We start from the raw sequence: 21614 nt of genomic DNA, 5'->3' as shown, positions 1-21614 counted from the left end.
TATACCAGTACTGCTGACTGAGATGCTCGGTACAAGACAAACATGGACCTGTTGAAGTGAGTCCAGAGGAGGCAGCAAAAATGAATGCAAGGCTGGAGCATCTGTCCTTTGAAAAAAGGCTGAAAGAGTTGGGGTTATTCAGCATGGAGAACAGGGGGACACCTTATTGTGGCCTTTCAATACTTAAAAGGGGCTTATTAAGAAAAATGGGGACAGGCTTTTTAGTATGGTCTGCAGTGATAGGACAAGGGGTAGTGGTTTTAAACTAAAAGAGGGTAGATTCAGACTGGATATAAGGAAGAACTTTTTTTATTATGAGGGTGGTGAAACACTGGAACAGGTTGCCCAGACAGGTGGCAGATGCTTCATCCCTGGAAACCTTCAAGGTCAGGCTGGACACGGTTCTGAGCAACTTGATCTAGTTGAATATGTCCCTGCTCATTGCTGGGGGGCTGGACTAGATGACCTTTCTCTTCCAACCCAAACCATTCTATGATTTTGTTACTGTTCTCCCCAAGAGACACATTTGTAATTCAAATTAAAAAACCTGCATTTTTTAGATAGATGCCTCTAAAAAGCATTGACTGGAAATCAAACTTCAGCTCACAAAAATCTATGTGTTTCTGTCTTAGAGACATGCACTTGAACTGTTTAAAAGACATACAATCAATTGCTACAAGTGTCCATCACATACAGTCAGATAACTGTAAAAAGATCTTAGTATTAACATAAAGCTTAGTCCATGCTATGCAATAGCTATTGCTATGCAATATAAACCCCAAAGCTGAGCAAGACATGTTGATGAATAACTTTGGATTAGGCCTGTAAAAACTCCCAACAAAAACTAATGTCAATACAACAGTAAGAAACAGAGCAAAAAAACAAACCCACACTCAAAACCAACTTAAGATCAAGAGTGAAGGAGTTCTTAGACAAAAATACCTGATCTCAGAAATAAAGCAGAGAAAATGTTGTCACAATCCTGAGAAATCAGGTATGTGGGTAAGAAGTAGGCCTGAAACAATCCTTTCTCAGAGCTTCTGCTACTCACACATAGTCATGTTCACTTAAGAAATTTCACAGTTAACAGCCTGGGTTGAAGGCATACAAAGATAGTATCTTGTTTCTGCATAGGTTTCCAAATACTCTTGAACTCTGCTCAAACCTGCTTTCAAAGAAGTATTAATGAGCCATGCCTTCTGCTCCTCCACTTTATCAAGAAGACCTAATACCATTTTAGCTAAAACACCTCTTCAGTCCAACTATTATTACCTTTATCTCTTCAGCTTGCTCACAGCAATCAAATAAGCTGGAGCATGAAATCTTCACCACTTTAACAGCTCTACAAAGCAGAGTACATTCCAATTATTCAAGAAGCAGCAAGCATGATAAATCTGTCTTCTGCTGGCCCTGCGAATTAATTTCCATGAGTAGTTTACTCCTATTCTTAAACTGTTTAATAGTCTAGTTGAGCAAAGTATTGTTTGAAGGTCTAGAATAAATTGTGGTAAATAAATTTGTGCCTCTGGGAAAAATTAACTCTTTTCTTCAGGAATGAAATCAAGAGTGTAAGAAATGCCATCAGTGTTGTAGTTCTAAAAATACAGTAAGGCAAGTTTTGTGGTGAGAGTTATAAATAAATTGAGAGTGAGAGTTTTAAATAAATTGGTGAGCTTCCATCTAACCTGTCTGGAAAAAACAGGTTTTGTATGGGTTAGTTCTTAAGGGTACCATCATCTTGCATGACAGCATTCTTACCAGCAGACTACATCAGCCATGTTAGATCACCAACAGTATCAGAAAATCAAATAAATCACAAACTATATGAACTCTGAAGAAAGACAAGTAAAGAAAGTTTACTTCAAAGTCATAACTGTTATTCTTAACTAAAAAATTGTAAGTATGTACTGCATCATATCAGAATAAGGACAGTTGTTATCAAGACCTACAAAGAACAACAGTAAGAACAGTTCATGTCTTTTTGGACACCTACATTAATTCCAAATTGCTTGGTTTAGTTTATTTCCTGAAATGTGGCTCTGTTCTTGCTGCTTTCAGATTTAAAAACAAAACATTAAATTCACAAACTCAGCATAAATCAAATCAGTTTTGATTCCCTTAGTCTGCAGACAGCCTGGAATAGTAGCCCCCAAGTAAATGCATTAGCTCACTTACTTTTTATGGACCTTAAAAATTAATTGTGATGATTTAAGTATTAATAGTATTAATTATTGACTATTGATCACTTTCAGGAGAAATATATGCCAAAAAGCCCCCAAAAGTTTCTCCGTAACTTCCAAAATATCCCTATTAATTAGTCCAACATTTTAAATGCACTACAGGTTTACTGAAGGATGCACAGGATGCAGTACAACACAGGAATGTGCATCATTGGCTTTGGTGGAATTTGATTTGGTTGTGTACATTGTACAGTCCTATGCACATTAAAAGGGATACAGTTTTGTTTGGTGGGTTACAGACAAGAAAGTGTAAGAACACAGACTACAGCAAGAGTAAACAAAAGCATTAAGAATGGTCTCAAGAATGTTCTACTGAAGTAGTAAAAGAATCAAGTACCTTGTTTTAGCTTTGTAGTTAACTTTTTCATTACTTAATCAATATAATCTTTGATTTACACTTTTCCATGCTGTAATACCACTTAATTTAGTGAAGGTCAGAATTTACCTATTACTAGCTAGATAAAAAGTTAAATGTTGATATAATCACTTAACTCCATTAATCTACAACACTTCTCAGTAATGAACCTAACAAATAATTTTTTTAAAGTTCCCATCAAATAAAGAACATTACTAAGAATAGAGTATATTTTTGTCTCTTACACCAAATTCAGTATAATTACTCTAACTATTCATAAATATAAATAATATAAATAATTTTAGTGATTGGATCATCCCTTTTATCATCCCTATAGGGCATCCCTTATATCATCCCTATAGGTCATACATTTTATAATCCCTATAGGTCATCCCTTTTATCATCCCTTTTTGGTTTTTTGATCTTCCAAAACTACTCCATAACTCCTAAGATTATTTTTATTTAAAACTTCACTCTATTTTGGTTCTAAATCAGGTATTCCAAACAAAATTGTATTATCTTTCCAGGGTTTTGAAGCCAACCAAAGCAAAACACCTGAATCCAGTATCAGCTGAGTACCAGGCAGCCTAGCACCAACAGAATAATCCTGAGGTTAGAGCAGTAATTTGTACAACTCTCATGTTCCTACTGCTAATCCAGAAATACAGTATTTTTCAAGACAACTAGTAACTTCAGTGATCAGGCACAGTACTTACACTAAACAAATCACAGCTTTCACTGGGAATAACTTACACACACTCAAAGCCTAGGTTACTTGTGATAGGAGCCCTCCTCTATTGTTACACTATAAAATTAAAAAGAACTGCTCAGTTTACATGCCAAGCATGTAAGCAGCGCATCAAAAAGGGCAGGAAGGAGACAGAGATCCCAACTTATTATTTCTACATTACAAAAAAGGGTCAGAAGTAGAGTATAGCTGTATTTTAAATTGTTTAAATTGTAATCTTAAAAAATTGTAAGATTTACCTGTAGAACAAGGCATCTGGAAATTGGGACCATTGCTATCCAAAACAGGCAAACAGAACTGGGCACTTGCAGATCCTAGCATAGGATCCTTATCGCTGAGCATGTTCTTCAGCGAATCCTCTAAGACATTTTGACTTGTACTAAAATCCTCACAGACTTCATTCTCCAGGTTGGATCCTAGAAATAGGGCATCATCTAATTGTTCAGTAGGAATTAAATGGCTAAATGTATCAACTATATCCATGAAGACTCCTGTGTGTCTTTCAGCCCTATAGAAAGACAAGAAAAATACCATAAGAAAATAAGCTACAAATTGTAAAACACCTAAGAAACCAGCAAACTGTTTTGGCTTTTGTGTCTTATAAAAAGTGCTTAAGGTATTCCAGAATTGTAAAAAAAATTTTTTAAAAAATCTGCTTATGGCTTAGCATGGCCCACTGCATAACTAAAAATCAACTCCCTGATTATTTTTAAAAGAAATTCCATGCTAAGTAATATAATCTCCGCTATCAGCATCAGAGTGCTGCCACTTCTACAGAGTGTGTATAACTCCTCTCTAAAATTTGTTTAAACCTTAACCAACCCAAGGAGGTGGGACATCAGAGGAGCAGGACATCAACAAGTGAACGTGGTTAGTAGCACTGTGAGCACGTGTCTTTCCTCATCTTTAAATGTAAAAACGTGAGGTCAGCTTCCACTAACATCAATGGAGCTGACAAGGTTCCGGAGCCTGCCACACTACTACTACATACTACTAAGAAACACTGTATTTCTGTTCAAAGAGCAACTACCAAGTACTTACAGGAAGTTACTACTTTTATACAGCAAAGTTTTCTCTCTCTTAGTTTTCACCTATCAATACATTCAATAAAATTACAGAAATTTTATATGAAAATCTGAGAGTTCTGAGCTGGCTTCAAAAGGGCCAGTAGCCTCTTAAAAACCTCAATTTTGAAGAAATTTAGGTACATTTCTGGAAGTTTACCTAAGGAACTGTATTCAAAGATGGTATCTACACTTTACAAAGGATTCCCTGTTTTCTAGACCTTCTTTGCAATGCAGCAGAAATGCAACTATCGCAGCAGAGATTCAACTAATAAGAATGTATAACTACAAAATAGAAGGGAAAAAAGTCAACAAAACATTTCTTCAGAAGTTTTTCCTCAGCATATACTTAGAGTGGTGAGAGATAATTATTATAAACATGGTGAGACAGGCAAGGAAAATGGAGTTGTGCAATAGTGCCTGGCTCAATTAGGCATACAGAACAGTCTGGGAGACTGGTTTTGGCACACAGAGCTGTTCAAGCTTTTGGAAACAGAAAAAGGACACATACTCTCCTACTCATTCCTTTATCATCCTCCTCCCACAGACTAAAAAGGATTTTTTTCCTAGAATGAGCACACTAATTAAAGGAAAATGACAAGTGAGAATTAAAGTTTGCAGTGCTTGAATTACTTTACAGATCACTATTCCAGCAACCTGCAACTAAATAAATCCAGTACTTACTCATGCTTAATAGAACAGTAAGTATGCTTCCTTGTATGCATCAATGGGACATTTTTGTTTTAGCAATCAACCAGGAATATCTCAGCCAGATACATATAAGAGCTCTGCTACAATTTCAACTTGTATAACATAAATAGTTATGCAATTTATTTTATTTCACAAGTTTACAAAAACTACAGGTTTAGCATGATGTTTTATTTTGAGTGGGTTTCGTTAGGGTGGTTTTTTTTCTTTGCTTGTGGGATTTTGTTGGTTTTTTGGTGGGTTTTTTCTTAAACATGACACTGTTTCTTCCTTCTCCCATAGGGCAGCTCAGAAGAAAACAATGGTCAGGTATGGCACTGTGTCTTTGCAGAGCATGGCATCTTTACAATTTCTACACAGTAACCACAACAGAACACTCTAATAACACAAGGTCCTACTGACCAAACAGGCAGCATGAAGGAAAGTCTGGCCAAATCAGGTGCATTTAGTAAGCGGGTAATAGCCTTAAGCAGCAGCTACATCATACTTTGAAAGCTCCCTCATCAAAAAATGGACTGCTTTTATCAAGCAATGCAATGCATCTACATATATACACCACACCCACCAGCACCTATAGCATTCAACACTGTTTTTGAAGTTATAAAAATAATTTCCAAATCTGGCAACAAATGAAGCAGTAAACTGATAGAACAGGTACTATGCTGCACTGTACAATCTGTTTTTATTATTATGCCAAATAGTTACAACAATTTGATACTACACAGCACAAACTACAAGAAGTGCAGTGGCTCCAAGTAAGAAAATAATTACAAATGCCCCAATAGAGTGCTTTAAAGCACTTTCCTGTAATGACAGGTTTTTTTCATATTAATATTACATGAGTACAACAGTAAGCCACATGATGGTGAACCCTGACACTAACAAGCATAAGTGACACTGCAATAGAACCCCTGTGTCTTGTGAGAATGTAAGAAACCTTTTGTATCCAAAATTAAAAAGTGACAGAGGCTTTGAACACATTTACAGTAAAATATCTCAAGATTTTTTCTGGATAGGAGAACATTTACATAATTGTTACTCAAATATCACTGTTACCAAAGCGGTGCTGACGACTGAACTTAAGAGCAATGTTAAGTAGCAAACCTCGAGCAGAATGTTAACTCTTGCTACAAAAATTGCTGCTGACAGAAATTAACTTCTGTCTTCAGTAATGTGATGAAAAAAAAGATTACCTACAGTTTTGCAAGACTACCACACAGCCATTCAGAACACTAAAAGCACTGCAAAGTAACTGTCAAAGCAACTACACGTGCAGCGGCCACAGCCACCTCCAGTGACGCGCAAGCAGCTAGCAGAGAAGATTCAAGAGGAATTTTATTGAAAGCTTTATTTCTCGAGCATGAGTCTATGATCAAGTATAAGTTCTATCCAAATTTTGCAATGAGAAGTCATTGTACAGATATAAAACAAGGGGGGTTGCATATAAGTCCTACCACCACAAAATCTAAGATTAAAGGATTTGTTCTACAATTTTTAAAATAGAGAGGCTGTGCCAGTAAACCACTTGAAATCAAAATTTTGCTTTACCTGGCTCAAGAAACCACTGTGCAATTCTTTGCATAATTTGTACAGTACCAAGCTATTTTAGAAAATTATTTCTAACATTACTAGATTAACTACCACAGGAAGTGTAGAATCTGCGGGACTGACGATTAAAGACAGACTTCTTTAGCCACACAGATGACTGTTAGAAACAGTCACTGCAAAAAAACCAAAATCCTCCCTTACACAATGCCTCAAGTGTATGAATTTTGAATGGTTTATTTTGCATTTGAAACACTTTGAATAACAGGAAAAACAGCCAGAGGTACAGGTAAAAGCACAGTAAAGTTTTTCATGATCACTTATTTCCAAAAATAAGTCTAACCCCTGAAAGGAAGAATGTACTACTATCCTGGAACGCAGCTGTGTCCTCCACTTGAACCCTAATGGCCAGTGCCTCAGCATCACTCACAGCAGACACGCACATACCAAGTGTACTCCCATCGCACAGTAATTCAGAAGTGCTTTCCCACTGGGTAGTTAATCAGAAGCAACAGAATATGAAAAGTGATTTGCATGCAGAACCAGTGAGGAATGTTCACAAATGAGGCAAAGGAGCAATGCCCAGCCAGGCTCAGTGAAACCCACCTGCTGGCTCCTGGAGCATCAGGGCATGTACTGAGACTGCCACAGCACAGCAACAGACAAGAGTGTGGGTACAATAAGAGCTCACCATAAAGAAAAGCTAAAAGTATAGAGAGCATTCTCCTCAGTTCCTTAAATAAAGTACATTTCTCTTACACTTTTGTTACTGATTTGTTTCAAACAGCCCCTCCACTGCAAAAATAAGAGCAACAATTACAGAAGTAACACTGCAGCAATGACAAAGAAGTAACCCACCAACCGACATCTTTCATCACTAAGTGATTGATCCAGCATTATAAACTATGTGTTAGAAAGCACAACAGTTAAACATGGAATTTTCCCCATATTACGTTTACCATAAAATTTCATACTCTCAACATTGTTTTCTTTTACAGTCTAAATCTTCCAACTTAAAGAAGTAATTTCTTCAGTTTTTTGAATTAATTAAGCTAGATATGTCATAACCAATACTGGTACAAAATAAACATGCAGTAGGATTGCTATGGCAGATTTTTATCTTCTCCCCATTTACTACTTTTTCATTGTATCTCTAACAGCTAACATGACTTTCCAAAATTAAGAGGCAAACAGCCAGAATGATCACTTGCTAAGGAGAGAAACGGATATCTCAAACAAGCATATCTTTCAAACTAATCTTAGAAGGGGAGGAAAACTAGCATCTGGACACGAGATACTGTACTTCTTTAAGGTTTTTCATTGCTTAGTTTGTCTGCAAAAGAGGAAAAGAATTATGTCAATTCCTGTTGTATTATTTTCTTATTGCAACAGAGAAAAATAGTTTAGTGGAGATATCCAATTGCCTCAGCATGTTTCTAATCTAAAATCCACCTCAAGCAGGGATGATAACAAATTGTATATACAACCAAGTATTGGGAATGAGGAGGGGCAAAAATCTGAAGGAATCTAACAAAAAAAATAAAAAAAGCTCACACTGCTTATTTGGGCAACTCAAAATCCTAGATGCTGAAGATCATACTTACTTTACTGACCCACCTGAGTCAGTGAGCCTGAAACTGCTGAAGATACCATAACAATACTAGAATTCCTTCCATTTCATTGATGTATCTTTCTGAATAATGTCTGTCATTTCCAATTCACTGAATCTGCCTAGTGCTTTTAAAAGCTTTTTTAAATCTAGTTATTGACTGGACTATGTAGGAAATATCACAACATTCAAAATACAAGACCTGGTCTCTTGTGCTTATGCACACCAAGTGACTGGGAGCAAGGACTAGTCATAACAACAGTAACAGACTCAATAAACAATCCTTATTATGTTTATTTCTTCATGTAGTAGTAGTAAACTCCGGTCAGAAAAGCAAACAAAAGGAATGCAGCTACTTGCATGAATAGCACCTTAATGTCAAAACAAATGGGAAAAGCTGACCCAGCACTGTTACAAAAGAATCAGTAAGTAACAATAACCAACAAAAACTTATCATCAAAAGAGGGAAACTGCACTTTCATTGTCATGAAATTAGCTAATAACACAGGCATCTTAAAAAAAAATCCCTTGCCCATGTCTTTTGGTAACTACTGTACCCAAAAACAGCACTAAAGTTTCAAATGTTTCTCTTTGTTCACTGGAGGTGTGATGTCAGACCAGCCACTGGGCTCACTGATACCTTGACACTTACAACCCACCTACTAATGAAGGTTGCTTCAAAGCCCTGATGCACAACACGTTCTCATACAGTCCTCCTCGTCCCTCGTACACAAAACTTTAAAGGTCACAAGCACCTAATTGAAAATTAATGCTAAGTTGCCGTGTATCTATGTTTTAAGCACTAGAAGCTGCACACCTTGTGACAACATTTATGGATATTACAGCACCAAAACCCAGAAATGAGACCCAGGTCTTCTGCAGTAACAGATTTTACAGAGTTCACAGTCTAAATACATCACTGGACAAAAAAGCAAATCAATACCAGACAGTGCATCAGTGGAAGAAGACATAAACTTGACAACTTTCTGGTGACTTTGAACTCTAACATCAATCTGCTTTCTACTCTGGTTCACACTGACTCAAAACCCATCATCTGACGTGGTCTTTGAGAATTAAATTAACTGACAAAACATTTTTGATAAAATAAGCAATATGATTTATGAGCACATCAACTACAACCTAGCCATAAAAACATGTTTGGAACTGTTAAAAGAAAATTTCAGTGTCCCTACTCAAAAAACGGATATTCCATCCAAACGTTCTATGGTTTACTGACCTTTAGTCTTTAAGCATCATCAAATTTGATCTTCCTCATTCATCTATCTCTCCTTAAACAGGACACTGGCAAAGACCTGCCTAACAGCAACATGTACGCAACAGGTTTATTTGAAACATCAGTACTGCTGTAAAGGAAGACCAGATACACTGACAAACTTAGAAACATCAACTCATAAATATCCATATGCTGTAAATCCCCTATTTAGTATTTATTAATTTAATCCCTCTTTTAAAATTTATGATCTAGCTTTCAGTGGCACCAAAACCAAAGCCCTGCTAAAGACCAAAGAAAGTAAATCTGAGCATTTCTTTCATTCTTAATCAGCTCTTCTATACTATTTTTGTGTTCCCTCCACCCTAAAGTCTTCAGACACCAACTGACTCAAACTTCACCACCTTGCTACTAAAATCTCAAGAGACATACCAAATAACAACCACATCCCAAAATCTATCTAGAACCTAAAGTTATATGCTGCTCCCCTCACTGACAGAGCAGATCTTTGAAATATCATGATAGCAAGTAGTAAGAGGACAGAGAGCTCAAGATATTTGCTTTATTAAACCTTCCCTATATGAAATACTTACATTCACCACTCATAACTGTACCTCATTTCAGTGAAGAGGAAGTGAAAGTAAATTTCAAACAAAAGGACTTAATCAGAAGACAAAGAAATGCAGAAAGAGTACAAAGAAACCTTTTCTTAATCATACAATATCAAATTATCAGATCACTGAAAATCATCTTAACAGTTAAGTTTTGAACAATGTAACTTACCCCTAAAAATATATTCCTCACCCTCACTTTATAGTTAGAAGAGGTACATAGTGCTGCACTAGAAATTGTGTTACATCATAAAAATGTCTTTACGTTGTGAAATGTAGAATATGTAAATATAAAATGTGAAATGTAAAGTCTTCAAACTGTGAAATGTTAAGTACACCATTTTTCTTTGCTGGACCGTCCCACCAGCGAGTACTCCTGAATCCCCAAAAAATTAAGCATAATTATAAAGATTATACATAATTTTATGAATCTCTTCATCACTGCATATACCTCTAGAATTTTTTAACTCACTACTAAGAGACATTTCCCAAAAAGAAAAAGACAAAGGTAGATTATATTTCCATCACTACTGTCATGCTCTTGAACTCTTTCCACCCTGGAGTTCCTTAATAATTGTTTCAAGTATTTTCTCCTGCAACATAGTATAAGCATTAAACCGTGTAACAGGTTACACTGATTATTTCTCGGTCACCCCAGAGAACAATTTCATTTGTAATATCTTTTGAATTTCTCACTGTCTCTCTCATAATGGTTCATTGGAAACACACATTAGAATTAGAGTTTGTTTAATTTTTTCAGAAATTGTTAAAAGCCTAATGGCTAAGCCTTATGAAGTTTTTTAATGGAAATATACCATCCATCACATAGCTATATTGACGCCACTCAGGTGGATGTGGCACAATATCTGTATTTCTCACTTTTTGCTTCTATATAATGAGCACTCCTATGTCTATTTAGGGAACTTCATCATTGCTACTTCATAATATTACCTTTCAAAAATATTCCTTTATCATAAAAAAAGAGCTTCTAATATAATGTACCTCTCCCCCTAGTATTTTCAAAACTTGGGTTTAACAATATTTACGCTGACCAAGGAAAATAAAAACTCTCATTAAAATAACAGATAAAAAAATTCATATGGCATACATCAGCTCAACTCTTAGCACAATAACAGCAGTAAAGCTAAGCCCCTCTTTAAAGAGGTATGGCAGGTAAGATGTGTTAGAGCTTCTGTTCTCTTTGAAACATCTTACCACTGTATTGCATTACTTCAGCTAACTGTGTTGAATTAGATCTAGACAACATGGTTTGTGCCATATCACCAAAAGGTTGTCTTTCAGCAGCTTGAAATTTCTGAGGGTTTGCAAATGTAAAATGCACATAAAAACTGAATGACTGAGTAACAGGCAATAATAGCTGAAAAAAACTTAGGTGTTCAGAACTCCATATTTATATTTATAGTCTTTCAAGTCAAATATAGAAATTAAAAGCAGAAGCTACTTGGTACAGCAAAAGGAGAGCTTCATTGTGGGATACACACTAAGCGTAGGGACCACTCCAATTATTCCAAGAAATATAAACATCTATGTTTTCAAGGTCGTCCTTATATTGTGTCCCAAACTGCAACAGATTAATTAAGCTAAACAAACTATGAATCGGTGGTATTAAAGAGATGCCATATGTTTACCATCCTTACATTAAATCCTAAAATATTTCCACTGTTTAGTAACACTAGCATATGTTTTAATAAAAGCAAACATATAAAAATTGTGTAATGGATTAACAGCTACATAAAAGACAATATCACAACTACAATTTGTATGGTATAGCTCCTGTCACGCCATATTTCTGTCTTTCCTTGCTCGTTTTTATGCTTCACTCTACAGGCTATTTCTACTAACTCAACCTATGCTGCACAAAGTGCTCTTCTTCCAAACACTCCTCACACGGCTCTAACAGGTCTCCATTGTGCAGACCATAGAGAATGCACACTCACAATCACGCGAGTGACAGCTCTACTAAAGCCTGAGAGTTATTAATTATTTGCATTGCAGTAGCAAGCAATAAGTGCAGACACACTGCCTCAGAAAGAGCACTTAATACCAGAATAGGATCTGGAAATACCACCAGGCCACTGAATCCCCCAGGTACTGCTGTCGACTGCATTTTCTCCTGCACTTCCTACTGTGGATTACTATATGCAACAGTTAAATGCAGAAATTTTTGGTGATGCTAAGTTTGGGAGACAGGAGGAGGAGCCCGGAACAGGTCAGAACAAGAGCAGGAAGAACAGCAGAATCTAAATTGGTATTTGTTCCTCGGGTTTGTATGGGGCAAGAAGATATCGGCGGCTCAGAGGGTGGCAAGGGACAAGCGTTGCTAAGAAGGGTCAAAACGTGGCACCTGCGGGGCAGGGCAGGCGGTGTGGGGGAGCCCGCAGCAGCAGCGACACAGCTCCGGGCAGGGAACCTGCGGCAGGTCCCGCACGGACACGGGCGGGCGGGGCCGAGAGGTAGCGAGGCCGAGGCCGGAGCGCCATGTCACGGGCCGGGAGAGGAGCCGGGCACGGCCGGACCGGGGCACGCGGGCCGCAGCCTCCGTAACAGCCGCGCCAGCACCGCCAGGCCGCGCCCGGGCCAAGCGGAGCGGGGCGGCTGGGGCTCGGATGGCGGCCCGCGGCTGGACCGGGGGTCGCCTTCGCACGAGTGCGGGCGGCGGCACCGGCTCCCCGCCCAGCCCGTGCTGTAGGCCCCTCCGACTGTACAGGCCCGGCCAGCACAGGCCGCGGCCCCGCCGCCGCCGCAGCAGGCCCGGCCCAGCGCTGTCCGGCCCGGCGAGGGCTGGGCGAGGCCGCGCAGCGCGGCGGGGCCCTCCGCCTCCACCGTCGCCCGCTCCCTCCCTGCCTGCCCGCCCCGGTCGCCGCCGCCGCCGCCCGCGGTCACTCACCCGCTCCGCCGCCCGGCGCTGCCTCGCGGCCGCGGGGGAAGGGACGCGGCGGCCGCGCCGAACGGAGGGAGAGCGGGCGGGCGGCGCGCGCAGCTCTGCGGGGGCCCGCGCGCGCGTGGTCGCGCCTGGCCCGGTGGCGGCCGCGTGCCCGCTGCCCCGCCGGTGCGCGCCCCCGCGGCGTCCGGCGCGCGGGGCCAGGCCGCTCACGTGACGGCGCCGTTGGAGCGAGGCAGTTGGAGGCGGGGGCGCGCCGCGCAGGCGCCCTGCGGGAGCGGCCGGGACCCCCCGCTCTGTGACGTCACTGTCCCGGCCCGGCGGCCCCGGGAGGCACCGTGAGAGCCGGCAGCGACTGTGGCTGGGCCGGGGGCCTGGGTGGCCGTGCTGGGGTCGGGGGTTGCAACAGCGACAGGCGCTCGGTGGCAGCCGCGGGCCCGGCCGTGGCCTCACAGGCCTGGCTGAGCCTGCGGGACGGTGGGTGGTGGGCGGCCGGGAGGGTTTTCCTCGTCAGGCCCCGGCGCGGGCGCCGTAGGCCGCGGCCCCGGTGGGCGATATACAGGCTCTGAGCGGAGGGTGCGCAATGATGTGGCCTTTTGTCTGCAGGGAGTATCTGCCACCCCCTGCTCGGCGCGGCCCGTGTTACACAACCTGCTTGTTATTCCATCCTGTCCGCCGGCGGTCCCGGGCGGATTCCTTCGGCGCTGGATATGCTGGGCTCGTCCGTTCCTACGTGTGGAACAGGAACAGCCTCCGGAGCCCGTCGGCCCCGGGCGGACACGGCTCGTGCTGCCTGTTGGTGGGCGCGCGTTCTCGCCTCGGCCGCCTCTCCCCGGGAACAGCTGCCCCATGTGCACTGCGGGACCCGCGGCGCACATTTCCATAAATCCACACCAGAGGGGCCGCTAACGTGTGTTTGTCAGGGCATCCGCACTTGGAGTAGTTTGATCGCTACGTAATGTTATCCAAGAGCAGGACTATCTTTCTAGTTTGCATTGTAGCATTAGCTAAGTGCAACACTGGTCATGCTGTTCTCAGTTCTGATGGCTGGCATAAGGTGCAGTACAGGCTGGTTACTGTATGTATCAAGTTTCAACACCCCCCAAAGAGAAACACAATGTTCTTTCTAAAAATCAAATTTAGAATTATCTTATGGATGACTATATTAATGCTGCCTTTACATATTCCTCATATTTTGTAATGAAATGCAAACGTCATGTCAAGACAAGGATGACGTTAAAATGCATTGGTTTTCCTTTAGTTTCTTTTTTTCAATTCTGTTTTGAGTCTTTGAGTTGTGTGTTCTCTAGGGCTTTCTGTACTGCTACGAAGGCTGGAATACATTAAATATTTCTCTTGCTACCATCACAGTAAAAAGGAAGCATTAAACTGAAGGTATGGTAACACAGCAATATTTTCAGGCACCACACAGGGTAGTTGCAACAAAACAGTAACACCTTTGAAGCAGAGCACAGTTTTTAACCCACTCATATTTTTTTTCTCCCTTGTGATATGATTCTTAAATCACCATTATGAAAATCACCACAAGTTGGGGTTTTTTCGGTTTTCTCCCAGTTTCAGAAGGTCTTTAATATCTGGAGCAAAATTCAGTTAAACATAGTTGCATTGCACAAATTTTCCAGCATTCAGCCCTTTTGATTTCATTACTTTTGACACAAGCAGCAGGCAAAGCACTGTTGGTAATCTGATCATTGTTAATTGCCCTATTCAGTTCTTTCTTTACACTGTCAAAAGTCACATAACTCCAGTGACCCATCTCAGTTTAACAGAGCGTGCACTTTTGATGTGACCACACTGGGCCAGTCCCTTTATAGTCACAATCGTGTGTCATTTATATCGTGAACTTGCCCACCTGTGGCACCTATGTAACAGTTTGATTTCACATTTAAAAAAAAAATGGACCCCAATGGCCAATTTCATAGGTATTACAGAGATCTTTGTATACAGTGACAGACCAGGTGTGCACAATTTCAACTGCACCATCTGCTAGCTTTCCTTGCAATATTTTTATCATGTCCCTTTACATGAGCTCCTTGGTAATAGTCCAGATCTTGCAAATTGTTTCCATTGGAAAGCAACCTATTTATTTTCAGGAAACAGTCTGCTAGTGCCCCGAACACAAGAAAAAGCAGTAGAAGGCAGTTTCTTTGCTTACAGTTCCAAGTCTCTGTTTAGCCTCTTTCCAAGATGTTCCTGAATTATTTTCCTTACAGCCTTTCCCCACCTTTCTATGTTTTTTGTTCTAAATGGAGTTTTTGAAAATACGCTATACACAGGTATCATACTGGTCTTAAACATGGTCACTTTTGAGTGTTAATTACTAGTTCTCCAGTTGTCAAAGTGCGGAAAGGAGTTAGAAACACGCTTAACTGGATAAAGAATGTATTGGGTATGGTGGTGGACAAACAGGTTTTCTCCCCTGCTGCAGGGCAGTATTTGCTACTGTCAAAAGCTGAGATATGTTATAGCAGTAGGTCAATAACTGTTCAAACAACATCTCACGGGAACATCATTCTAATGTCTGGGTATGTCTGTATGTATTTTCTCAAGATAGTTGATTTAAATTATTTTAAAACCCAGGTGCTTCATTTATTTTGTACATTGCGTAACTTCCTAGAATGTCATACAAAGTTAGACTTCTGAAATAAATTACTTGTTGTAATAAGAATTCTTTGACTTTTGCAAATGCAGAACAGTAACAGCCAGTAATCTAATTTTCGAGTCCCATAGTGCAAATCTACATCTTTTGATTAAGAATATCTGGTCTTGATGCTATTTTTCCTTTCATTGCCAACCTTCCTTGCATTAGTTAGTATAGGAACTAGAACATGTTCCCCTTTACCCAGTTTCCACCAAGTTTAAGACAAGATCGTTCTCTTTCCCTACGTGAAGACTAGTTATCAGCTGTCAGTTGTTGGATCAAACAGCAGTTGCATGTCCTAACCTAGAAAGCAGCATAAAAACATTCAGTTCCACAGGTGAAAGGGACTGTGGCTTTTAAAATTAACAATGCAGCTTGGTGAACAAAGGCAAGGTTCTGAAGGGTGTTTAGCCACTGATTTTATGACTAAGGGTAGATTTTAGTAGAGAGATGAAATGTGCAGAAGCTACAAGCTATTAAAAATTATCCAATGGAATACACAGATTCAAGACTGAAAAAAAAAACATTTTATCCCAGAAACAAGAGGAGTTGCAGTTATTTGCAGAGATTGGTGTAAAACAGGGAAAAAAATCCTCGAATGAGGTTTTGGAGCACTGGAGGAAAACAAACTTCGATAACCAGCACAAAACAGGCCTTTGAGACTTACCCATCAAACTAGCTTGGCCACTTGCCTATGGAACTGCTGCTAGAGTTACTAATTCTCTGAGTACTTGAGATTTCACTCCAGTCCTATTTACCTTAATTTTTATCTTCTGTGGAGGCAATTATATGGTAGTAAATTAGTAAAACTTAATTTTAGTAAATTAGTAAAACAGAGGCATAGAGACTGGCAGTGTGCCTTTCTGATGGGATTGCTGGATTGTGGGACTGTTCTGTTGAATATGGCAGAGCACAGAACCAAGAGACCTTCAGGTGACCGCTGTGCAGAAATATGAAAATTGCTAATTAATCACATGATTGTAAATAAAGAAAAATGTAAATAAAGACTAAGGGAAAATGCAATAAAATAATTTATGAATGAAGTACATACAATATGTCATTCTGAAAAGCAAAAATCAAATTACAGACCTTAGAAGATTAAAAGTTTGAATTTGATATTGTGAATGGCCCTCCAGGCTGCTAGAGAAGAAATCTTATTAAGCACCACATGTTTTAGTTTGAATTCATCTGTCTTGGACAAATATAACAAGGACTATGCATGCCATTCTGATCTTCCTCAGCATAATTCTTTATCATATTCTAGGTTTTATTAAAGTGCAATTAAATAGTTATCTCTATGATGTGGTTTTATGTATGATATATTATTATATATTTACTGCAATCATATATACACATAAACAAAAGTGCAGTTTCCAAATCAATTGTTGAGAAATTTCACTCACTCTCTGTCTCCAGCCTTCTGCTATTATGTGTGATTGTCTCCCATTTTTTCTACCTTAAAACTATTTTACTAAGTCTCCTCCTCCAGTTTAACTAGTAATCTTAGTGTGGCACAATAACCTCTGGGAAATCCATTCTGCATTTTATTCCACCTATTTTTTCCCCCTAAGAATTTGTTATTGTCACAGGCCCAAAGCTGCCCTTCTCCTTTTTTCCCTGTTCTTGTGCAGAAGTACTGAACTGGCAAACCTCCAGCTATACAGTACTGTGTTCACAGGCTGAATGAGGGGGAATGTCCACAGCTATGCATCACTAACATTATATGATGTGGGAGCACTCGTAGTGACCCAGCTGTGCACCACTCAGCTCTGCAGTATATCCGTTCTCAGCCTTAGTGTCCTGCTGACACGGGCAGTGCTCTGCTCCCATGTCTCCTCAGGCAGAGGATGGGTATGCAGAGAGACAACTGCAGTCACATGGCTCAATCCCAGCCTTAGCTAGACACAAAAACTATGTTGCTGGGTGTGTGCCTCTGATGTTGCCACGGTACACAAGTAGAACAGAAAAGAGGAGAGGACAGGAGAGACCTGCACACCTTCAAGAAACGCAAGGAAGAGTATCCAGGGAAATACAGACCCATCAGCCTCACTTCCTTTCCTGGGAAGGTTATGCAGCAAATCCTTCTGGAAGCCTAGAAGGACATGAAAAAGAAGGGACTGCGTATAAACCAACTTGGATTTACCAAGGTCAAGCTATATCTGACCAATCTGATAGCACAAGAGGAGATGATGGCTTCAGGGAAGGGAGAGCAACAGATGTCATTTATGTTGTTAAATCTTGCATTTGGGATGTAATAGCCCATGCACTGGTACAGGCTGGGGCTCAATTGGCAAGAAAGAGGCTTTGCAGAAAGGACCTGATGGACAAATTGAACACAAAGATTGCGTGAGAAAGAGAGCAAGCAAACAAGTCAAGGGAAGTGATTGCAGACCACATCTGGAGTACTGTGTCTAATTTTAAATTCCCTAGTACATGAAAATATTGACAAACTGGAATGGACCCTGGTGGAGGGTCACCAAGATTATTAGAGGCTTGGAACTTACACCAAACTGTGCTCCTTCACCCTGATGAGGCTGAGGCAGTAAATTTCCTGCTGTTTCAGCTGCCTAGCAGGTGGATGTAGAGAGGAAGAGACAGACTCTCTTGGAGGTCACAGTGAAAAATGTGAGAAAAAAGAAAATTGCATCCAGGAAAATTTCACTAGCTCCCAAGGGAAGAGTAGTCACCTGCAGGGCAGAGATTTGGAAGAATCTGTTATCTCCGTCCTTGAAGATATTCAAAACTTGACAATATAGGCTTCTAAATAATCTGATATAATTGTGAAGTTATCCCTGCGTTGAGCATAGGGTTGGACTAGATCACCTCTTAATGTTTTTGTCTAAATTAGTCTGTGTTCTAAACGGCACAATTAGGGGGTTTCCTTCAAAAACATCCTAATGCCTCAACCCAATAATATGTAATTCTAATTCCCTTCCTGGACCTGGCTCAGAACCACTTCCAAGGGGAAGGGCTTGCCATTTAATAGAACTTTTTGAGACCCAAGTTCTTAGTAGCATAAATACTTGGTGGTGGTGGAAGGCAATTGAGACAGGAATGTAAACATCAAGGGCCATTGAATACTACTACTTTTTTTTCCAGTGAAAAATAAACAGGTACCAATTATAAGTCCAGAAGGGAGTTTTGAGAAGTAGACAAGTGAAACAGAAATGACCAAGAATTTCTGGACAGAGCATCAAGGCTACATAACTCTTGGTACCCATTCTCCATAGCATCCCACAAGGAACTCGAGTTAGAAGGAAGGGAGAATTAAGAATTCTGCCATACAAAGTTGTGGAGAGAAGGGTAGCCCATCCCTGAGATAGGCAGGGGGTGTGTTACTGTAGAAAACCTTACGTATCAAGCATAAAGGGATGATTGTACTTGCAGTTTGAAGGAACTCCTTCATGATTTTGCACATCTGCTATGTCCCCATTATCTTTATGTGCTTTTATTATGATGAACTGAAAGTTGCTATAGAGTTGAATTGAAATTTTAAAGGCAAGTTCAGGATTTGCATGCCCTACCTAATGACACACAGATTTACTGGGGAATGGAAGACAAACTAAGATGCATGTAGCTTCCTACTAGTACCAATGAAGTGCATGACAGTGCTGAAGTGGCACTGTCCTATTCAGATCAGTATCATAACTATGGTCCTATGGATTAGGAAGAAGAGTTTACCACCTTCAGTTCTTTCTCCTCCAAAGCCCAAACGTAATTCAAGTTCTTCTTCAGAACAAGCATCAGTGAAACTTGATGATATAGTATTGTCATGTGCAAATTTATATGAAGGGTAAGGATCTGTTACTGATGTTACTCCACCAATAAACTGGAATTAAGCTCCAGTCCACTAAAAATACCCTATTCACACATTTAGGTTTTGTTACACTGACACAGGTTACATGTTTGAGACTGTATGTCTTCTACTATTTGAGTATTCTGCCTTATGTATCTAAACACTGTGGTATCTGGTTTTCTTCAGCTACACTTTAAGAGTTCTCATTTGAATCAGGAATTGAAGGAGGCAACTTGATCTCCTGGCACTGTCCTTATCGTTTCTTGTCAGACCACTGTTTAACCACTATTACTTTGCAAAGAGCCTTTCCACCGATAAGGAACTTGTGTTGTTATTGAGATAATTATCAATGCATTAGAACAATATGCATCAAAATTAACAGCATTCATGCAGGTGATCATCAAGAGGAAAATAATGCCTAGTAAGACTTGCTGTGGCTACCTGTAGCATAAATCCATATTAAAAAAAAAATCAGGTTACAGTTGTCAATGTTTATTACACATTAAGAGCAGGGTACATTAAGAGAAATACTTTACCTGATATTTTGAACTATTGCACAAAGGAGTTGAGACATTTAATCTACCTGTAGATACCAACACTGTGAACTGGCTTTGCTGTCCCATGCTTTACAGACTACACTCTTACATTTAGAGAGGTCTTCATCTAACCAGTTTAGGGATCTCCCTTAGCATATGAGATATGAGACATACACCTGAGAAGTCCAAAACTCCTTTCACTAAGTGTGAGGGAAGCCTCTACTCACATGTAAAAATCTGTATTTGTTTAGATAAGTCCATCCCAGCTATTAATAAAACCCAACATAGCCTGATTTTGAGATCTGAATTCAACTTGCAAACTATTGTTTTTTTTGTTACAGTGGGATTACACAAATACATGCAAAAAAAATGTTATTCCAAGTAGATTACTATTATCTCTGGTTTGACAACTTTCCCTATGCTGACAGAAAATACTTGCTTAATGATACAGCAAAATCCCCGCAAATCTAAAATACTGTTTTGAATACTATCTCTCAGTAACTTTAAGTCATGTTGCACATATTTAATAAAAAAAAAAAAAAGAAGCATAATTAGTGCTGCAGTCAAGTACTCAGAAGTTTTAAAACAATAAAGGTAAGGTCATCTATGAACCCTCAGTCTGTTCTCTCAAATAAATTTATTTAATTACACAAGATTTTTTATCCCATCTCACTTGTAAGGATAAACAATGCTCACATGAATGAGCAGTGCTTTACTACTTTTCTTATGGCCAAAGATCTTAAGACTAAACCAGAATTCATCCTTAATACAGAATTACACATGTTCTCACTGTTCCTTCTGCAATAATGCAGATGGGTCTGATTACTTCAGAAATTATTGCTTATCTCCACAACAGCCCCACTTGTGAGGACTGGAATGGATTTTTATGCAAGGAGAACTGAAGACCAGGGAGATTAACAATCAGAACTATTAACTAGTTTTGAGTACTCAATCTGAAATTGTTCAGGACTGTTCAGAAACATGTAGTTCTACAAAATTTCATATATATTTAAGTATTTATAGACTTAAGTTGAAACAGACTGTTCAGCATTTGAGAATCAGATTCAAAATCAAATTTAATTTTATACTTGATTTTGGGTAACCAGTTAACAGTACCTCATTTGACTATCTTTCCTCAGCATTATTTAGGGACTACATGACAGAACAATATGCAGTTTTCTGCTGCAGTAATTGCAAGATCATACTCTCCCCCTCTTACCCCATTTCCCATATATATTTCTCCTACATGCTAAGGAATTCTGTAAATACAACCACCATTTACAAACCAAATTACACAAGCCATTAAGTCCACAGCACAAAACAGTCTAGCAGATGACAAGAATGTGCTACCATATGATTAGGTACTGCTAAAACATAACTCTTGAAGAGACAAAGCAGTTATATAGTCATCCTACACATCGAAAATTAGATGTGACATTAAAGCCTGTTTTCCATGCCAGGCTTTTGCCTAAGGACACAGTAATTATTTTCTTCCTTGAATGTGTAAATTCATATCTATTACATAGATTTTATTCAACGTGCTTTATGTATTTCCATCTGCTATCTTATCTTCACATTTTGAGTGTTGTTACCATTTTAGTCCCTAA

General features: G+C 39.7%; 1 protein-coding gene across 7 annotated transcripts in view; it reads right to left on the bottom strand.

Annotated features, from left to right (window-relative positions):
- PHF3 (PHD finger protein 3) overlaps positions 1-13830 on the bottom strand; it is a 51617-nt gene extending 37787 nt beyond the window's left edge. The window contains exons 1-2 of one of the 7 annotated variants that reach the window (XM_017824550.1): positions 13665-13830; positions 3583-3851 (exon numbers count right to left, since the gene is read on the bottom strand). In XM_017824550.1, coding sequence (XP_017680039.1) covers positions 3583-3826 — 244 coding nt within the window. In that variant the 5' untranslated portion in view covers positions 3827-3851; positions 13665-13830. Of the gene's footprint in view, positions 1-3582; positions 3852-13019; positions 13092-13664 lie in introns of those variants that run through there. The other 6 variants (XM_017824559.1, XM_017824586.1, XM_017824619.1 and 3 more) reach the window with 6 other exon arrangements.
- Between the last annotated feature and the right edge of the window lie 7784 nt (positions 13831-21614).

The sequence above is a fragment of the Lepidothrix coronata genome, unplaced genomic scaffold, assembly GCF_001604755.1.
Source record: "Lepidothrix coronata isolate B3197 unplaced genomic scaffold, Lepidothrix_coronata-1.0 Scaffold4, whole genome shotgun sequence".
NCBI lineage: Eukaryota > Metazoa > Chordata > Aves > Passeriformes > Pipridae > Lepidothrix > Lepidothrix coronata.
The sequence above is the reverse complement of the archived record's forward strand: the minus strand, read 5'-3'. Positions and strand labels throughout refer to the sequence as shown.